This window comes from Anser cygnoides, chromosome Z, assembly GCF_040182565.1.
Source record: "Anser cygnoides isolate HZ-2024a breed goose chromosome Z, Taihu_goose_T2T_genome, whole genome shotgun sequence".
NCBI lineage: Eukaryota > Metazoa > Chordata > Aves > Anseriformes > Anatidae > Anser > Anser cygnoides.
Window position 1 is genome coordinate 8,647,531 of NC_089912.1, and position 20,808 is coordinate 8,668,338.

At 37.8% G+C, this 20,808-nt stretch overlaps 1 protein-coding gene across 4 annotated transcripts in view; it reads left to right on the top strand.

Annotated features, from left to right (window-relative positions):
* Positions 1-20,808, top strand: part of RASGRF2 (Ras protein specific guanine nucleotide releasing factor 2) — a 139,807-nt gene that overhangs the window by 98,197 nt on the left and 20,802 nt on the right. For all 4 annotated transcript variants that reach the window (XR_010827478.1, XM_048054350.2, XM_048054348.2 and 1 more), the window contains exons 18-19: positions 6,607-6,713; positions 19,209-19,321. Coding sequence is in view for 3 of the 4 variants with exons in the window: in XM_048054350.2 (XP_047910307.1) it covers positions 6,607-6,713; positions 19,209-19,321 (220 nt within the window). In the remaining variant the exon portion in view is untranslated. The remainder of the gene's footprint in view (positions 1-6,606; positions 6,714-19,208; positions 19,322-20,808) is intronic.

Consider the following 20,808-nt stretch of genomic DNA (forward strand, 5'->3'; position numbering starts at 1 on the left):
CAGAAGAATCAAATAGATACTTGGAATTATTTCTGACGTGGGTGGTTACAACAGGGATTTTCAGCAGCATATTTCTTAGAACAAAATGATTTCATATGTTCCCAAGGACCAGTGAAAGTGAAATTAAAAGCCTGAAATGCGTGGGGCACTTGATTTCTTCTGCTCTTAGTAGCCACTTCTTCTGATGCTGTAGGAGCTGAAAACCCTTTATGAAACCAACACAAGCCATGGCATGGTGAATGATTAAATATGCCTCTCTCAAACTGGGGTAGCCTGGAAATCATGGCTAGACTTGATGTTCCTACTTTCATGCCTTGGACTGCTTATATGACCTATTCCATTATAAATCTGAATGTGCATATTTGGTAATTACTGAAGAAGGAGGAAGAACTCTATTATTGATCAGATACGCTGTTCTGTATTCAGTGAGTGGGAGTTCATAATCTTTTTTGCTTCTTTTCGTCTTGGTTAATATAAATGGTCTTCTTTTCCAGCTCTGCCATTCTTCAGCTAGCTAGCCTATGGCAACCTGATATCGTAATTAAAGAAATGAAAAGGAGACCAGAATCCTTGGCAGTTTAGATTTCTCGTCATTATTAGACTGCTTGCTCTCTGACACTTTTCTGTTTGAATGTATGAAACCTAATTACTTGCTTGAGAATCTATGACCAGTAAAGATGTATATCTTTAAAACTGTTATCCAAACCTTTGGGGTATGTCAAGGAAAATCTTTTATAATTAGTTTTTTTTTGTGTGATGCATATATTGGAAAGGCTTTTTGTGTGTGCATGCGTGTATGTGCTGCATATATTGGAGAGGCTTTTTTCAGTTTTAATCTGTGGATGAAAATCACTTTGCTCCAAGCCTGGGGTTTGTATTTATTCTTTATCCAGGTCAGAAAGTAACACTGATGTTTGCCAAGACTAGGCTTTCCGGATTTGAGCCAGGCTGAATCATGAAGCTGGCTTACAACCCATGAGTGTATTTATCAGAAGAAAGAAAAAAACACAAGGCAGAGAAGAATATTTGACACTTTTTTTTTATTATTATTTGTCATCTTTTTTGTGAACCATGGTGATAATGGAAGCTTCAAAAATATCAATTTTGATTTGTTTTTGCATGTAATAAAAACATCTGAAGGTTAAACTGTATATTTCATAACAATCTGAAGACAAGTGCATGAACAGAGTGATTAAATTGTATTGAAAGAAGTAATTCACTGAAACTAACAAAGCTGGCACATTACCATTATAGAATCATAGAATCATTTAGGTCAGAGAAGACCTCTAAGATCATCTAGTCCAATCTTTAACCTAGTACTAAAGTCCACCACTAAACCACAAAAGGCCTGAAGTTGCGCCAGGGGAAGTTCAGGTTGGAAATTAGGATAAATTTCTTCTCAGAAAGAGTCGTCAGGCATTGGAATGGTTTGTCCAGGGAGGTGGTGAAGTCACTGTCTCTAAGGGTGTTTAAGGAAAGGCTGGATGTGGTAGGGGGATTTGGTTTAGTGGTTAATATTCGTGGTAGGGGGACAGTTGGACCAGAAGATCTTGGAGGTCTTTTCCAACCTCAATAATTCTATTATCTATATGTCTCTGAAGACCTCCAGGGATGGTGACTCAACCACTTCCCTGGGCAGCCTATTCCAATGACGTACAACCCTTTCAGTGAAGAGATTTTTCCTAATATCCAACCTAAACCTCACCTAGTGCAACATGAGGCCATTTCCCATTGTCTTACCCTTGGTGCCTGAGCCCCACCTCTCTAGAACCTCCTTTAAGGAAGTTGTAAAGCATGGTAAGGTCTCCCTTGAGCCTTCTCTTATCTAGGCTAAACAACTCCAGCTCCTTCAGCTGCTTCTCAAAAGACTTGATCTCTAGACCCTTCACCAGCTGTTGCCCTTCTTTGGACACGTTCAGCACCTCAATGTTTTACTTGTATTGAGAGGCCCAAAACTGCTAAAAGCCTAACAGGAAAGTGTTTGGTAGAATGCTCTCTGAGATATATCTTAGAGGTGTAATTAAACCTTTTTATGCCTTGCAGTTCAACATCTGGCAGAGCAAATGTGATGTGGCCCGGCAAGGTTCTGGCTCTCACCTGCTTTTTGCAGTAGGTGAGATAGCTTGCAGTTCCTGCTAGACTGGCATCACTGTCACCTGTTGCAAAGGTAATCAGGATTGGAGGATAGATAGAATTTAGGTTACCTTTTGTAGTGTGGAAAGCAGCAGACATATGTAAGTGGCAACATGAACATGAAGAACCAGATAATGGTTGTATATTGGGCTTGTCAGAATATGCATAAACATGTATGGAATAGTTGCTAGTTACCATGGTGTCTCAATTTTTTGTTTGGAGTTATATTGGGAGTGGATTAGGTGAGCTGAGAGAGGAGAAACTAAGAAGCAGCAGTAAAGCTGATGCATTAGAAGAAATTTACACTTTGAAAATTGCAGTAAACACTGTGATGGCACTGTCAAAACTGACTGTTCACTGCTCAGATTGCTTCTGTAGTAGCTTAATCAGCTTAGTCTGTGGCTATCAGTTCCTTTCCCAAAGTCCACAGGGCTTTGAAAGTCCGGAGGAGCAAAAGCAATGCTAGCAAAGGACTTGTTTTTGCATGTCTCTGCTTTTATGTTAATTCTGCTGTGGCAATAAGTTTCTGTTGTTTTTTTTTTTTTTGTTTTTCTGTTTTGTTTAGACCTTTTCTTTCAAAGTTAGAAGACCAGCAAGTAACAATACTTACTTATTTTACTTCCTTTCTGCTGGTATTTTGCTATTTTTTCTGAATTTTATAAGATTCCTGAAGTTAATACCATTTTTCTGTGCAAGAACTTTTCTGTGTTCTTGAGTATTGTTTTTCTTACGTGTTCTTACATTCTGGTTAATGAAAAGACTTGTTCAGTGACTGTAAGAACTTCTGAAATCTCTTTTGTTTGCATGATCAATATTGACTAAATTTTATTTAGACTAATATGACAGAACTCTCTTAGTATCAGGAATAGTACAGTCCAAGACTTTTGAATGGTGGGTATTTTAAACTGTTGCTGTACTCTCTGGGAAGGAGCTCTCACATTAGTTTTGAATATATCTGCTGGTATCTGTCTACATATAATTTTACACTTACATCTCATGCTATGTAGGTGAATAGATCAAAAAAAGGTGGCTCTTGTCGCAATTGTAATGAAAAATCCGTGTATATATTCACTGAAGTTTATCTAGTGATTAGTAGCAGTTATTAAATAACTTCTAATTTTGAGTCTAATCTAATAAATCTGTGCCTGATGGGCATTTTTATGATGTGGATGGTAACCATCTTTACTACATGCTTTGTAGTCCCTGGCTCCCATTTCAGTTACCATAAGAGCCAGCGGTGACATAACATAAACACCATTCTCACTTTGCAGCATCTTCTGGTGGTGGACCTAGTGAAGATTTTCTGCTTTGCTTCTGTATATCTCTCCACACTGGTCAGTGATGACTGGCATTTCTCCATCTTTGTGAGGAACAGTTCTTTGTCTCTGTTGTAGTGCAAGTCCCCAGCATTGCCCAGGACATTTGGTCACCCTTTTTGATGTGGGAGCATAATCAGCTCCTTTGTCCTGAACTACTTCATGTTCATGTCATAACTGTGCAGAACCTTTTGCTTGGAAATAGTATGGTATAGATACAGATATAGATATAGTATAGATCACAGAATAGGAACTGCTGGCAGAGGCTTCTTCTGAACACTGCAAATCCCACCAGCTTTGCCTGCCACCAGCTCACTTGCATCACGGAGGTCCAAGGACTCCATGTATTTTTCTCCAGCATACCTGATTTTGGCTTAAGGCCTGTTAGGTGCTAGGTCTGCTGTGGTGTAGTCAAAGATACTGAATATGGAGACTAGCTGAGGTCTACCATTACTCAAAACAAGTTCCGAGGGAGAACCTTAAGGTAAAGCCAAGCATCCACATGGAAGGAGTCATGTCTCCTTGTATACAAAGAATAGTGGCAATGCTGGGGGTGACTTTTGAGTTCCAGAGTGTGAAGAGAATCTCCACCATACAATTCACTCCTTATTAATTTACTGTTTGGAGAGAGAAAGCAAGCAAATAAGTAAGGAAAGGAAAGGTGCAGTGAATACCCAGAACTGATTAGTACAGAAAGCAGAAACCCATCCATTCCCAAAGCCACATTTGCTGAGTTCACATTTTAAGCCAAAACTTCCGTGACTCGTGAAAAGCCAAAGACTCGTGAAAAGCCAAAGATAACCACTCTAAGCAAGAACCAGGGAAGTGGGGTAACAATTTTTATTGCGTGACGTTATGGTCTCAGATTGAAGATGTTGATCTGCCACAGTTTCACATTGGGAATTGTGTGATGTATAGAATTTCCGGATAATTTCTAAGAGTCCACAAGAAATTGTCATAAGCACAATTTTCTTCAAAATCAATTGACAGATTTAGTTCTTGGACTAAGTGAGTGTAGCTTAAGCATTTCAGGGTTCTTTCTTGTAAAGAACAATAAATTAAAAATGTTTTGTGGAGAGAAAGAAACACATTCTGGCATTCTGATTTGTTTGTTATGTAAAAACAAATAATGAAATTAATAAGATTTCCAGCTTTATTTTGAAAAAAAAATATTTCACAGATATTTATTTGAAGTCTTATATCTGAAGATGTACAGTGAGTTAACATGTGGAGTTAAATTTACATCTACCCTTGTACATCTATGTTCATCTAAGTTATTTTCTTACACAATTGGAGATCTCCAGGTATATGTTCAAGACATCAACATTAGGTACTATGTGGGTCTTAGTGAATATGTTGCTTAGACTCTGAAACAAGCTAATTACTGATTAAAAATTGATGAAATTCTGAGAACCATAGAAGTTTGCTTAAGTGTTCCATGGAGGTTTTCCTTTTGCCTTTCTTGCTCTTTTTATTCTTTTTGCAGCTAACTGAAAATTCTCTCTGAAGGTTTATCTCTGTTTTCCTTCCAGTTTACCAAAACTTCTTTTCCTTAATGTTACTTCGATAAAGACTCTACGGCTTTAATATATAATTTTCATTGTGACTTTCATTGCTGCAATTAAGTGGCTAATTGAACAGTTAATAATGTGTATGCCTAATTGCTTCTGCAAGAGGTTAACTGTGAAAAGCGTAGAAAATTAACACACAAAATGTTGCCTAGGTTACCTTTTACTGAGTAAAGCCTCAGAGATTCTGTTTACTGTGCTGCTTATGGGCAGCTAAATTCCGAAAGATGTTTTAATATGAAACTGTCTTTGATATTAAATCGTAGATATCAACTATAATGTAATATGACATAGTTTGAAAAACTTCCATGAAACATAAGCATAGAGGATCCATTTGGGGTCCAGCATATACTAAAAGATGTAAGACTGCAGTTAATTTTTTTTTCCTTTCTTATCCTTCTGAAAATGAAGAACAGCAATTAGGATTTTTTAGACTGTCTGTAATAACTGTCTCTAATAAAAATAGAACAAAACTAATACTATCCTCTAAGAATGTTTTTGTTCTGTTTTGTTTTGTTTTTCATAGAATAAATAGATGTTTAATCTCCCTTTGCTATTTCTAATAATATACAGGCTTTAGAACAGCTTTTATGCCAAAAAATTGCAAAGTGCTGGTCAAACAGAAGGGTGTTTCCAGTAGTTCCCTGGACTCTACAGTGAAACGGAAAGCCACATAGCATGAGATCAAATCTAACAAAAACATAGAAAACATAAACTTCTCAAGTGTATTTTCAGAGTTACCTTTTTAAAGAAAAAAATACAGTATTCAATGTAATCATTATTAGTATACAGATTATATTTCTCACAGAGCTATGGCAGAACTAAAAAAGAAAGTAACAGTGCTATGAATGTAATAGGAAACCTTCTTGTTTTTAAAAACATTTATTGATAAGTAAATATTGCTGACTAAAACCAAAAGTTATCATTACAAAATGTGTGGTGAAATGCTGCAGTTGACAGATCTTTGCTTTCAAGCAGCTCAGTCAGTGAATGTGTTTTCTGTATACCTTCCCACTTTCTTGTCACTCCAGTGGTAAAAAAATAAACCGCTTATTTGAACATGCTGTTGACAGTAGAGCCTGTACAATGCTGCTTTTATGAAGGAACATTTCTCGTGTTGACCTTCTTCTCCTCCATATTTAAATTACTGTCCTCCTCTGTTTCTTTATCACTTCTAAATTTTACCGCTTTCCCTCTTCTAAATCATACTCACTTTCCTTCTGTACTCTGCTTGATTACAGGCCCTGTACATTTTTGGTTTGGACATGTTTCTTATTGTTACTTTCTTTCATAGTGAATGGAGATCTGTCTAATGATGCAAGCAATTATTCTTCATCTTTCTAAAACTGAATAGTGATCCAAGCCACTGTCTCTATTAACTGTGAAGAGCAACGCTGTATTTTACTGATTTTGCAGAATTTCAGTGGTCTAAATGATCCTATTTAAAAAAAAAAAAAAGCTTCTTTCCTTTTATTACTCATAAATGCTCTGTGAGCTTTCGTTTTACCAAAGATATCGATAAGGTATTTGAAGAACCTGGTTTGGTACCTCTGTTCACTTTAATTCTTGTGTGTGATTTTGCCTCATAGGATTTAACAATTCTGAACGCATGTGTGACAAAGAGTTCATAATACGCAGAGCAGCCACGAATCGTGTCCTGAATGTCTTGCGTCACTGGGTCTCCAAGCACTCTCAGGTATTCTCACTCATCCTCTCCATTTGTAATACATTTGTGGAAAGATACAAGCTGACCTCAGTCCACTCAAGGAATTCTTGTGTTTTGATTCTCTCTACAAAATATTGCGAGTCTGTTCACTTGAGTTACCTTGATTGAATGTGTCAAAATGCTTGTGCTCGTGTGCAGATATTTATATGTTTGTTCTGAGGCATATCAAGAAAGATGCACCCGTCCTTCGTGGTGGTCTCTCTACAGTCCCTTATACACAGTGAATCAGCTGTGAATCTTATACACACTCATAAAATTGAGTAGCTAGTAGAATTTTGTATATAGCAATATACACCTCACCTGCTAGGTGAGGCAAATGTTGGAAGATTTTGGCATGCATGTAGAAGACTACCAGGAGGGAGGGACAGAAGAAGGGACAGAAAGAAAGAAAGAGGAAGATACTGAGAGAACATTATGGAAGTACAGGGAAAATTTGCAAGCCTTGGATAGATGGTACATTGTAGCAGTTGTGGACTGCTTTATCACTCCATGTTAGCAATCAAGAACATTGATCAAAACAGGGTCTATTGCGCAGATGACTGCAACACTGCCTTATGTCAAACTCAATTCCCTTTTTTCCATGTAATTTTCATAGAGGTTAAGTTCACTAGAGGATGAAGCCAGTAGGAAATACCTAAGTGAGAGGACTGTATTAGAGAAGCTGAACAGCAAAGAAGAGGTTGATAAAACCTCTCCTGGTATCATGAAGTGAGTAAACATTTTGAGTTATTGGAAATAATGTTTATATACCAAAATCCGTTCGGCTACCTGTTAAATGAAAATCACTTCATGGCAAAATCTTGAGCTGTAGTGGGAATGACAGAAGTCTATTACTCCTGCTCTGTGTTACAGTAGTGTACTGTACATCCTCATTGTGTCTCTGCCGCAATAAATAATATTTAGTTCTATGAGTTGAGCTGACCCTCTATGCTAATTAAATGATGGTTAATTAATGTGCCTGTGAAAATGATGGTTGTCATCAGATTTTTGTCTACATTAAGTAACTGTCAACAACAAGTTAAACTGAAGTTTAAAAAGGAAATGCACAGGTAGCGGACGCAAGGGCATGTGATCTGGGAAGAGTATGAGGATGCCATTCAGAAGTGTAGGAATGGGATCAGGAAAGCCAAAGCACAGATGGAACTGAGCTTGGCAAGGGAAGCAAAAAGTAGCAAGGGGTTCTGAAGGTACATTGGCCAGAAATGAAAGGCCAAGTAGATTGTTCCCTCTCTGATAAAGGAGAAGGGAGAACTGGTAATGACAGACATGGCAAAGACTGAGGCACTCACGAAGTTCTTTGCCTCAGTCTTCACTGTCAGTCAGGCATCCCACAGCTCTTGTTTCCCTGAACCTCTAGGCAGGGGCTGGGGGAGCAAAGTCCCTCCCACTGTAAGGGAAGAGCAGGTTCATGAGCACCTGATGAAGATGAAGAAGTACAAGTCTATGGGGCCTGATGCCATGCATTCCAGGGTCCTGAGGGAACTGGCTGATGTAGTTGCCAATCCTCAAGCCTCTCTCCATCATTTGAAAAGTCCTGGCAACCAGGCAGAGTACTTTTGCATGTTTTACAGAATGTTACACAGTTAGTATTCTTTGAAAACTACTGTTAAGAGAACTATGGTAATGGGTAAAAGTTCAACAGTGCATTTTCAAAGTGGAAGCTGTTGTTTGGACTCTGCAGTCACTCACTGTCTTTTAATTTTTTTCCATGGCAAAGCTGGCAGATATTAATTTCTTAGCTCTCTTAATCCAATATTACAATAGAGCAAATATTTTAAAATGTAGGGGCTTTTGCATATAAAGTAATGAATGCTACAGCAATGGAGTATGTAATCACCTCTTTTTGTTGTGTACTTGAGAGACTAGGGACAGATGAAGGACACAAGACCTAAAGAAAACAGAAATGACTGACTAGTTTCTGCCACAAAAATACAGGGTCAGGACAGCTTTAAGGAAGACAAGTGAAGAATTACTTTCTGGACAAATAGTATGAAATGTTGGCTGTAAAGATGTGTAGTCCTGGGAGAGCAGTAGCTCACAGCCTCTTTCTACAATAACAACACAAACTGCAAGCCAGAGGACTCTTAGCTGCTAGTATTTGCTGAAGAAATGCTTATTAGATTTCCAAAATAATGAGACAATGTCAGCACTAAAATTCTATGGGATCAACAGATCATCCAAAAATGTTATTACATTTTAAGGTATTTGCATCATTCTCTGGCCACTCTGTGCATTTAAGACATCCTTCACCTTCATCAGCAACCAAGGGCAGGTTTTATTCTCTTAAAAGAATAAGAGGTTGGCAAAAGAAGTTGATATTCTCAAAGGTAAAGCTGTAATTCAGTATGTTTTGCTGATACCATTTTCTTTCTACTTGGCTTTGAACTTGCTCTTGTTGCAAACATCAAATATACAATTTCTGTCCTCTGGAGGAGAAGTTTCTTCTACTTCCCTATAGACTTCTCCCTGTGATGTGCCTAGATCCTTGTCATCATTGCTAGTCTGTGCTGCTGGAAAAGATGATCTACTTTGCCAGACTTCTCTGCCAAAGTGCCATTTCCTCATTAGTTTGATAAAAAGATGGAAAAACATTAGATGGGTAAACTGTGGGGCTTTATTTAGTTTTCTTTTTAAGGTGCTAGATGCTGCTGCAGACATGTTTATTGTTGCAGCATGTGACTAGCTCTGCAGCATAACAGTATCTCAGTTCTGGTGCTCTCTGATCCACAAGTAACAGTAATTTGTTTGCAAGTTATTTGCCTGCCTACATTATTGTACTGATTGATTGTGTTTCAGTGCAATGTGCACATAAGATGCTGTACAGTCCCGTAAGAGTATACAGAATATATATGTTCAGAAATGTGTACAATGTAAAGATAATAACGTACAACCATCTGTCCAAAGTGTGCTTACATATATCATCCCACTTACTCATTTCTTACCCTCCATGCCTCCCTCTGGATCCCTTTGGCTTACCGCAGTCTGCTACTCTCTAGCGTATAATAACATGGGTCAGGGTTAGTGCATGAACCAAGGGACAGAGATACTGTCCAAACAAATGGTTCAAAGCTTTGTGTTTCCTCACTTTCCTCTATCCAGTCCTTAGCTGGGTCTTGGAAATGTTTCATTTGCTGGGCTATGGAATGAATTAACTTTCTACAGCATCTTGCAACTGTGTCAAAACCACAGTTATGGATAATTTAGGTTGATTTTTTTTTTAAGCATGTGTTTTTAAAAATTTATCTGAGCATGGACAGTGTTTAATATGAAAACTTGTCTGTGGGCAGAAAACAAAATCATTAAAATTAACAATTCAGCTTATTTAGACAGGATACACTTTCATAAGGTGGTTGTGTTATCCTGAAATCATACTAAATAATGCTTAGAAAAAGGATTCATTATTTTAAACACCTGGGTCATTCACTGTAGGTGCCTCACTTAAAATCTGAGTAAATATATAGTGATGCCAATTTTGCAGCCCTTTCAGAAAGGCAGAAGGAACTAATTAATGTGTCCAGGAGCTCCCAAGGCACAGATAAAAATTTGGAAAAAACATTCTCGCATAATGTGACACATGCTTTTTGTTTTTACCACACTGAGCAAGAGGAATCAAACCCATATTGCTATTTTTCTTTTTATTATGTGTATGAATGAGGGATTATTTAGGTTTTCTAGATTTTTTATTTACATTTTGTTCTTTTCATTCTCATTACTTCCCCTTTTTCCCTGTTCTTCTCTTTTTAATTCAAACACCTACAGGCCAACAAAGCTTTCTTTTTGCCCAAAATAACAGCAGAATGTTCATGTTTGCATTTTGTTTTTAAAATGTAATTGAGAGGAACAGCGTAGGATTCTCCTGTTGTAAACAATGAAAACACAAATGCTGAGGCAGACAGTCATTCTGAAGACAGCTTTGATGAGAATGGAAAGGGCTTGTGAGGATAAAACTCCCACTAACTCCTGTCAGAGATGGAAAAATAGGAAGGGAAAAAGAGGAGAAATTCCTCGTATGATTTTCATTATCGTAGTGAGGTCTTGCAGCCTTGGTTTCCTTAACAATACTTTCTTGTCCTTTATCTAAACACTTGAAGATACAAAATGAAGTGTTTCTGCTTCTGTGACAAGCAGATTGAAATGGAGCTTGTCCAAAGAGAAAGACTTCGCATCTGCTGATGAGGAAAGAGAGGCTGGCTTCTCCGTGCTTCCCGGTTTTGAATGACAGTTGAGTGCTTGTTCTCACTGGCCTCTTTGAAGATCTCAGCTGGAAAGAATTGGAAAATCTTAACTCTCTTACAAGCTATATGGCTGCCAGATGGTGTCACTGGGTTATGAAGTTACCACAAAATCTGGGGACCAGACCAAGACTTGAGTTTTGAGAGTATAGGTCATGATTTTGATGCCTGACTCCTGTCTTGCTCCAACTGTGAAATAACTTTCTGCAATTTTCTTGTTCACGCTGACTAAGCTGTGAAGTGTTTTCAAAAGAAGGTTTTGCAAATATTGTTGCTGATATTGCTTGGGGATGATGGAAGAAAGGTGACTGTGTACAGAAAATTGTCCAAGAAAGATTATTCTAGTTAGGCAGCAATGGTTTTAGTATAACTTTGCATGTGATTTGGCCAATGCCCTTTTGTATATTGGAACCAAAAAATAACATGAAAATTCATTCACGTGAACCTCACTTGGCTTGTGTTTAAATGCATAAAATAATGAGTATGATGCCTGGCAAAGCTATAGTGAGCTTACTGTAGAAATGTGAACAAATCACACTTAACACCATGCTTTCTGTATGATATTCTGTATTCTAGTTACATATCAAACAAACCCCTAGGGCCTGAGGCCTCTGTTTTTAAACAGCAATTTCTGAGGTTCTTTCTGAAATAAAGATGTAAAAATACAGATTGTGGATTGAAGAAACAAAGAGTTGCCACAGGGTGAGGTAGAGCAAGGGAACCGTAAGTGAACCTTCTAATTTACTGTTGGTCACTCAGTAAAGAAATAAAGTTTGCATCAGCTTACTCCATGTGCAGAATATACGTGTATATTCAGTAGTAATGTAATTAATTGTTGCTATGGTCTGTCCAAATGTAGCAGAAGCATAAGGGTTTGATATTGCATGACCCTTTAGGGAGCATAAGTCACCCTCAGAACGGTAGCCAGGCTTGCAGTCAGTCAAACTAATTAGCGGTACACGCCCGTGCTTGTGCTGGAGCCTGACAGATCCTTCCTCACTGAGGTCTTCCTGCAAAGCTCTTACATGTACTAAGTCCGAGAACTTAGAGGCAGAGATGTCACATTTGCTGTCAGTCCTGAACACTTTAATCTGACAATACCTAGTAGCTAGATTATTCTTGCATATTCTTGCAAGGTTTCTTCATACTACCAAGTTACACAGTGCTTGGATAATGAAACGTTTTTATTGTATGCATTGAGAATTACTCAGTCGTGCTATTAACATAGCTTGTACTTTGGTACTAATTGTGCTCAATCTGGAGTGACAGGCTAACACTGATACCATTGAATCAGGACTGGCACTCTTCCCCAAATGACGGTTGTTTGCACTTGAAACTAACTGGAAGACAAAGGTGCTGCCCTTTGACTGCTTTCTGAAATAAACTAGGAGTAGTTCAGGGATGAATTTTCCTTGACAGCCAATTTTAATATCTTTTATCTTTTTATTTTCCTAATGTGTAAGTGTTTTGTTGGAAGTGAAGATATGAAAATCTCCTGTAGCACGACTGTATGCAGTATTTGTGCTTTTATGCTGGAAAATGAAATACTGTTGTAGAGGACTGCATCACTGGAGTAATTCCAGTAAACTGTGATAGAATGTGATCTTCTGTATAGAAGATTAAGAGTTATTCCACTGATGTCATTGAAATGATGATCTGTTTACACTTTGGCATAAGAGCAGATATATTAAAATCGTAAGGCAAAAAATATCTATTTAAAAATATACCAATTTCATTGTAAACAGTCTTTCAGTAGATCTCTCTCCCCTCCTGGTCATCTCCAGTGCTGGGTTCCCAGCAGGGTTTTATCATTAGCCCGTCACTTTAAAATAATCAGTTATAGCCAGCAGCAGTGCTGGTCTTTCTCAGTGTCTGTGCCCATCTGCTATTTTCAGCTTGCTGCTGGAAATGGGGGCAAAGGACAATGAGTCTACACACAGTATCTCCACGTTGTATGAGTACTCTTAGTGGCATCCAAAACTTGACTTCAGCTGTACATGTAGTTTCCTCTCTCTTTCACATCTGGTATTTTTAATCCTTCATTATGTTTTACTTCTCCCTTCAGTAATTAATTCTTCCTTCCTCTCCACCGGAGCTTTTTCTCTTCCAGATGCCTCTCAACACTTTCCCATTGTACAGCCATTATGCCATAGTCTCACTATAATATATAATTTCTGTCCTCACTGACATTTCTTCTTATTTGATACCTCTCTGGTTAATTCACCTTGCATTTTAGAAATGTGACCACTTCTTTTCTTTCTACATGTTTGTCTTTTCTGCTTCCCTCATTTCCTTCAAACACATCTCTCCTCAGTTTCTCTTGTTCGTCATTTATGGACTGAAAGATCCTCACTGTATAGCTATTCACAAGATGAAGAGAAGTGGCAGGGAAAAGATTTCAGTGCATTGATTTTCTTGCTTGTAGTGTGGATATCAACTACGTCTGGGAGAGTATGTGGAAACACCATGGGTTGTATGTGCCAATGTTGGAAATCTGAATTGGAAAGCAGTCAGTTTTTTTTTCTTCCCTGCTTGTAAAAAGGCTTCCAGCTTGGGAGGCACTCTTGGTGAGCGGATTAGAGCTTTCTGTCAGTCTCTGATTATCACAGAGCCCTGTACACTTTGGGTGTGATGCTCGAGCAGGTGGCACGTCCCGGTGAGCCAGGTGTACCTGCAGATCTCCTGGGAGAACTTCTCATGCATCTCCTCAGAGCGTAACGTTATGTAACAGAAAATCAGAATAAAAAAGTAGTGAGAAACTAATAAAATTAGTCCAAATGTATTCAGCAAAGACTGTCACGAGCGCGTAGCCTTACATTTATCCTGACAACTTGTACTCCTCCAAGTCCTCTTCACATGGCAATCACAGGCTTCTGAAGCCAATCTGCTTTTTTTTTTTTTTTTTATGCCTTGTAAGCAGATGCCCAAGAAGTTGAAGTCTTGGTTCTATTTTGCAAGCTGAACTTAGGTTATTTTTACGGGTAGGATGTAGAGTTACACTGCAGTTGGATAATACTATTCTGTGAAATGGTTCCCTTTAGACTTTCTTCATGATGCCTCCATATACAGGTCTGTCCCCTCCCCTTTCCTGCTCCTTCCTTCCCTCCCTCCCTGTGTCCTTTGTAGTCCTTATCACTGAAATACTCAAAATATTTTCCAAATAAATTATGTTTTCAGGTTTTAGCTCCCTTTTGTTTGCCTGGGGTTATTCAATGTTTCCTCACATTGTTTAAATGAAGAATGTTTCCTCTCACTGAGGAAAATTTAAAGAAAGAGGAGCAGAAAAATTTTGGGGTTTCACTGAACCCATGATGAAACTTGAAAATTACATTCTCTGTATAATCACCTGTAGTAAATCTACAGTAAATTTGTTGTTGAACCTCATTGGCTCAGCTAAGTCCTGTTTTTCTCGCTTTCTGCTGCCATCGTTGAATTTTTTTTTTTGTGCAGTGATTCCAAATCCATCATCACTTCTTTTTTTTTAATTTTTGACTCAGCTGGATAGGTTGCTTCTGAAACACTGCTCATACTGCAGAACAGCTTTTCAAGCTCCTCCTGGCAAGAGAATATGCAAGCACTTTCTAAAGAGAACAGTACTGTCCAGTCCAGTGGGTGGTGCCCATCAACAGGCTGGCTGTGAATCTGCTGGAAATGTAATCTTACTGACTTCGGTGCTCTGTAGCTGTAAAGGAGGTGTTGTGTTTTAACCCCACTAAGCAGGTAAGCAGCACAGCTGCTCGCCCACACCCTCCGCCCCTCTGCCTCGATGAGGGAAGAGAATCGGAAGGGCAAAAGTCAAAATACTCACAGGTTGAGGTAAAGACAGTTGCTCACCCCCTGCAGACCAGTGCCCAGCCAGTCCCCAAGCAACAACTGCTCCCTGAACAACTCCCTGACAATTTATTGCTGAGCATGACTCCACGTGGTATGGGACATCCCTTTGGCCAGTTGGGTCAGCTGTTCTGCTTCTGTCCCCTCCCAGCTCCTGCTGCACCCCCAGCCTCCTCTCTGGCAGGACAATGTGAGGAGATGGAAAATTTTTGGCTTAGTGTAAGCACTGCTCTGCAACAATTAAAACATGGGTGTGTTATCAGCAGCACTTTCATCAAAAATCCCAAAGATAACATTATACCAGCTACTATGAAGAAAATCATCTGTCCTAACCAAACCAGGACAGGAGGCTTTTGCTTTCATAATGCCCGTGGGTGTCAGCAAAACGAATACATTTCCCCCTGTTGCCACACTGCTCTACTGCTGGAAACTGTGATAAATGATGCTGAACCTTGTGTGCAATGCTTTTGATCATTGAAGAACTTCATACATCATATTCTTATTCTAGGTGACTCCAGGGCAGCACTCTCACTTAACTAATCTGCTGTCATTTTTTCTATATTTGCACATTTCATAAGTGATTTTGTACTGTATATATTAAATAAATACCTTTTCTCATTACTGACAATAATGGACTTACAAATAGAACTTGAATTTTTGCATCAAAATTTTAATTAATTTTTCTGCTTGAGCCAATTAGAAATCTAAATAAAACCCACAAATCTTCAGGTTAATATGGACTCTAAAATATATTAAAGGTATGTACCCTTTCATGAAGGATTAAGTCACTGTCAAATCAAAAAATGCATGTTGGAAAATTTAGAACTTCTTGTCTCACTGACCATATTCCTTCTGTGATATGTAAATTTCAGGGAAAATTTTCCTTGAATGTTGGGATAGTCCAAATTCTGACACATGCAGCCATTTAAATGTAAGTGAGTATAGCAGCTTTACTCAGCCTTCACTTCTACTCAGCAAAAAGTTGGGAGCCTGTTTGCTTCTGCCAGGCCTGCTGGGTGCTGCAGTCTGCCTTGTGCTAGGGGATGGTGGCAGTGTTCTGTTGCTGTTGGCAAGATGGGAGACTTTCAGATCAGAAGTGCTGAAGAATTAGGGAAATGTGTTAACAGGTGATAACAACAGATGAAAAATGTCATGAGTAATCTAAAATTATATATAGATATATGACATACACATATACAGTATATCTACACCTATTGGTATCTATATTTCGGTCTATAAGTACCTATAGTATAAATAGACATATTTACATAATAAGTAAGTGTATATTCAAAAACGATGTCCCTAATAGAGTTAGCTATAATGTACAGATATAACAGATAGTTATCTGTTAGTTATCTGATAGTTATCTGTCTGTACAAATATAACAGATATTTATCTATAAAGTGTGTTTGGAATTGATAGCTAAGTATTTTGGTATGGTTTTGTAATTCTGAGGTTAAACTTTCTACAAAGATTTAAATAACGTGAAATTGATTTCCATAGATTTTTTTAGACATTGCTCATCATGTTAGCATCTTGGGAACCTGTATATCCTTAACTTCAGCTGTAAAATAGATTAGCTCGCCAGTCGTCTTTTGAATTCCACCTTTTTTCATTGTGTTTTTCCCTTACATTATGAGAAGCAACTTGCACATTGTTTTAAAAAGAATGCCACCAAGCAGACAAAAAACAGCCACAAATTTGGGGCGGTAAGACAACAGCTGCAGAAACTGCATCAGTATAGACCCTACTCTGTCCTATGGGAAGGTTGTGCTATGATGTAGCATCTTCTAATTGCAGTCAGGCTGGTGTGGAAGTGTAACCCATAGATGGGACTGAGAGAGCCACACGAACCAGTGAATCCCCTGTGTATAATCTCTTATCAGTCTGTACTATCCACAGTAGAGTTTGGGCTGGCTAAGCTGATCAAGGGTCTTTTTTTCTAGTTTTTCTGAAGTTAGAGGGGTGGGTTTTTACACTGTGAAGTTTCTTCCAAAGCCAGCCTAACTGAAGTGAAAGCTAGCCCTAACCCTAGCAACAAAGTGTCTTGTAGTTTGCAAACAATACTGGTTTTTCCATCAGTTTCAGAAATCTTATCTTGTGGAGATAGTTAACAAACATGTTTTGTCGTTAACATACAATATATTAATTTCATTATGTATGAGAATTAGCCTGTAAACATGAAAAAACATGCCTTTTTTTTTTTACTGAGACTTACATTCGTAGGTGAGGCTTTCCCATCCTGATTCACACATGCAATAACTTTTAAAAATACAAACTTTTGTTATAGTTGCAATAAAGCAAACCTTTTGAGAAAAAAATATCATATAATGAAAATAACCAAAGGACTGTGGTTTGAAAAACATACTTGGAGGTAAAATCCTGATAATGTTTTTATTCTATCAAATTCTAAGAATTCTACCCAATTCTGAGAATTCTATCCAACATGCTAAATAAGCATGTTAGATTTGTCAGTTCTTGGATAACTTGGATACTACCCATCTTCTTTTATAACCATTAAGCTATTGAACAGACAATATCAATATTAATTAAAATGGTTGCTTAAGCCTATGCAGTCTTCTTCAAGGTTTCTCCTTTAGCTGAATTTTGATAGTTTTATATTCCAAATGGTTTTCTATTAAAAGTCACTGGAGCAAACAATACTCTCCTGTAGTTCAGTTACATTCCTTATACTTTCACTAGTTAGTCCCATTTCTATATCCTAAATAGATAAATAAATAAACTCTGTCTTCCTTGGCAAACAGGTTAAAATAGTTCTGCAAACAGGTTAAAATAGTTCCGCAAACAGGCATTTTGGACAATAGGTATAGAAAATAACTTTATAAAACAAACGCAGTGCAGTATCTAGAACTATTTTTGCTTGTTTGGGGGTGTCTGATATCCTATCCAAAGCCTGATTTTGCTTGCCTTGCTGTTCTCTAAAATCTTCCAATATGAACAAACATCACAAAGGACTAATACACAAATACTAGCTGGTTTCAATTAGCTCTTGTAAAAGTGGGGAGACTTTTGAAGACTCAAAATGGGATACTTTAAGAGGAGGAATGCCCAGGTCTTTACTGAGGAAGAGCAGCAGGGCATTTGTGGGCAAGAAGGCAGCCTAATCCCTCACCTCATGCTGACAATTTGAACACTAAGCTTTCTCAAAAAGCCATGTGAGAGTGATTGGGGCACCACCTTCTTTAATGAACATACATCCTCCTAGTGTATTTCAGCGCTTTTCCAAACTAAGCATCACCTTCCTGCGTGACTTCGGGTGCACTATGGTGCATCCACTCAAGTGAGACAGATGGTGTGAGGATGTGCGTCTACCAGACGTGATTCTCCGTAGAGGCATTTGACTGTTTCCCTTCCAGGGAGAGGGACAGAGCTCCAGAAATCCTGCCAGTTTAGGAGCCTATTGCAACATAAGGGGAGGTAGCTGGTTCTTTGGGAAAACAAAATATACAGCCCTTGTACAGAGGTGCCAAATATTCCCCAGTTTTGGTAACTTTATTGCTGGCTCTGCTTCTGTTCCCATGGAAACAAGCAGGGGCTTGCCACAAACATGGTCTTACTTGCAAGTAACTGTGGGTTATCAAGGAGAACCTACGGATGCACTGGATTAGCAAAGACTTGGTGTTTAGTTTTCTTATCCAAATACTAGCTTTGAGCTAAATCCAAGTCTTCGTGGAGTCTACTCCAAGATCTAACTCTAAGTTCCTACCTTAAAATTTGTACATTGTTCTATTGTTTGATTTTATCCAATATCAGTTATCAACATAAATTGTTGTCTGTTTCTGTTTTAGAGTGGTGGTCCCGTTTAAGGTATTAGTCAGCCTTAGAAATAACTAAAATGCCAGAACTCTTAAATGCAGTACCAGAGAACACTGGTGTGATTTATCATGCTTATATAGGTTGAATACTCCACCACATCAAATAAAAAGCAGACCTTTCCAAAAAGAGGATTATGGAAGAAGAAATAGCAGAGGGGGAAGTAGGAAATAGGAAATCTCAATAAAATAGTGGAAAAAAACAGTGTCTAGCCTTGCTAGGCAGTTGTCTCTGCTTTTCTGTTTTTCCACTTTTATAGTCATCACAGGACAATAGAGGATAAGACACGTTGTGGATACTGGTGAGATGTTTTCCTAAATTCAGAGCAAAAAGGTTAAGTGATTTGCCCAGTTCCACAAAGTAAGGGTCAGAAAATTAGATAAATTGTAGCTTTTTGGGTTACCGCACATGTAGCCTGCTCACTACTACAGTTTTCCAAGTTTCATTAAGTATTTTCTTACCAGATAGCATGAGAAACGGAATAGACAAAACTCAAAAAACTGTATCTTTTCAATTGTTTGATCAGTATTGTTAAAACAAAAGGAAGTAAAATTGTTTTCCTTTGCAGGATTTTGAGCTAAATAATGAGCTGAAAATGAATGTGTTAAATTTGCTGGAAGAAGTTTTAAGAGACCCCGACCTTCTACCACAAGAAAGGAAGGCTACTGCAAATATACTGAGGTAAATATGTTTCTAAATAGTCTATGTGTAGTATGTGAAATAGATAGGAGAACGTGTATCATAGAATTCACAGGGTTTGTTTTTCTCCAGATTATTTGATTTTGAAGGATTGTTAAGTGTTTAATTAGCTATAAGACAGACCAAATTCGAAGCACTTCATCCAGCAGCAAAATACAGCATGCTTTCAGGTTAATTTGTAGTCATTACAGCTAAGTATACAGTAACATTGCACAATAGCAACTAAAGAATAATTAACAAATAATTTGGATGTCTTCAAAATGGATTAAGGAAAACTTAGCTATGTCTGTTATTTGGAATGTTTTAAAATTCCCTTGTAACTTTTTGAGTCTGGACAACCATCAAGTGTCAGAGCATGTTCTAAGTTTCATTCAGAAAACTCTCTTAAAAAAATCTGCCAGCAATTGGTTCAGTGTTTATGTGTTAAGGAAAAATGCTGCCCAATAAAGCAAGAAGACCATTCACTATAATATTGTGAAGAACTCCTATTTTAGTAATGAGCACTTCATGCTGCTAAGCTCTTGAGAGGCTGTTGATAGTCTAATGTGTCATGACATAGTCACTAGACCATGCTTGCACTTCCCTTTGTGTTGACAGCCGTGTCTTAACTTCCTTGGGTAGCTTACAGAGAGGAATTCTTATGTAATTAGTGCCATGAAATAAAAGATCTTTAAGCTTCCATATAACCAGAATTATTTATCTTGGGGTTCAAATTCTTTATCACTTAGAGTTGGCATTACAGAATTGAGTGTCTAGTTGTTCCAAAAGCAAAGCCTTGCATGCATTTATCAGTGAAAATAATTCATTCTAGTAAGTGTGAATGTTTTATGGTAGCTGATTGCCATGTAAGTTATTCTGCATTACTGAAAAACAATACGCATTTAAAGACCAGCAGTGCTTAAAACAAGACATGATGAAAAGCATAGATGAAGCTGTGACATGCTTAGTATTTTTGTAAGTATTCTGCTGGAAGGCAACTAGGGTGCAATAAATGTAATGTGTCTGAATTTTCTAAGAACATTTGACAGGTTTCCTCATCGGATACTTATATGAAAAGGGATGTCAGAATAAGAAGGAGGAGTTGTTCACCTGAGGGGAAAATGTCAAATAAAGGATAAGAAACAAAAAAAAGCTCTTAATATGAGCAGTAAGCAGTTCATGTTAACAGGATCCTACTTAGTTTCTACATAAATAGAAATAAGCCTTTTTGTTAATTATACTGTATGTGCTGTTATTCAAAGTTTTTGTTGTTGTTGTGGTTTTTTTAAAAGTTAATGTCATGTATTTCTTTGGAAGAAATAACAAGAAGAGCAAAAAAGGATTAGTTATGTTATAGTGTAGTGGGTTTTAGTAATACGTCTGATAGCAAAGTTTCTGTCAGATTGCTCACAGTGGGAAAAATTAGCCTTAAGACCTTTAGCTTCTTAAGAAAATAAGTCTGAAACAAATGTAGATTGATTGTTTCTGGC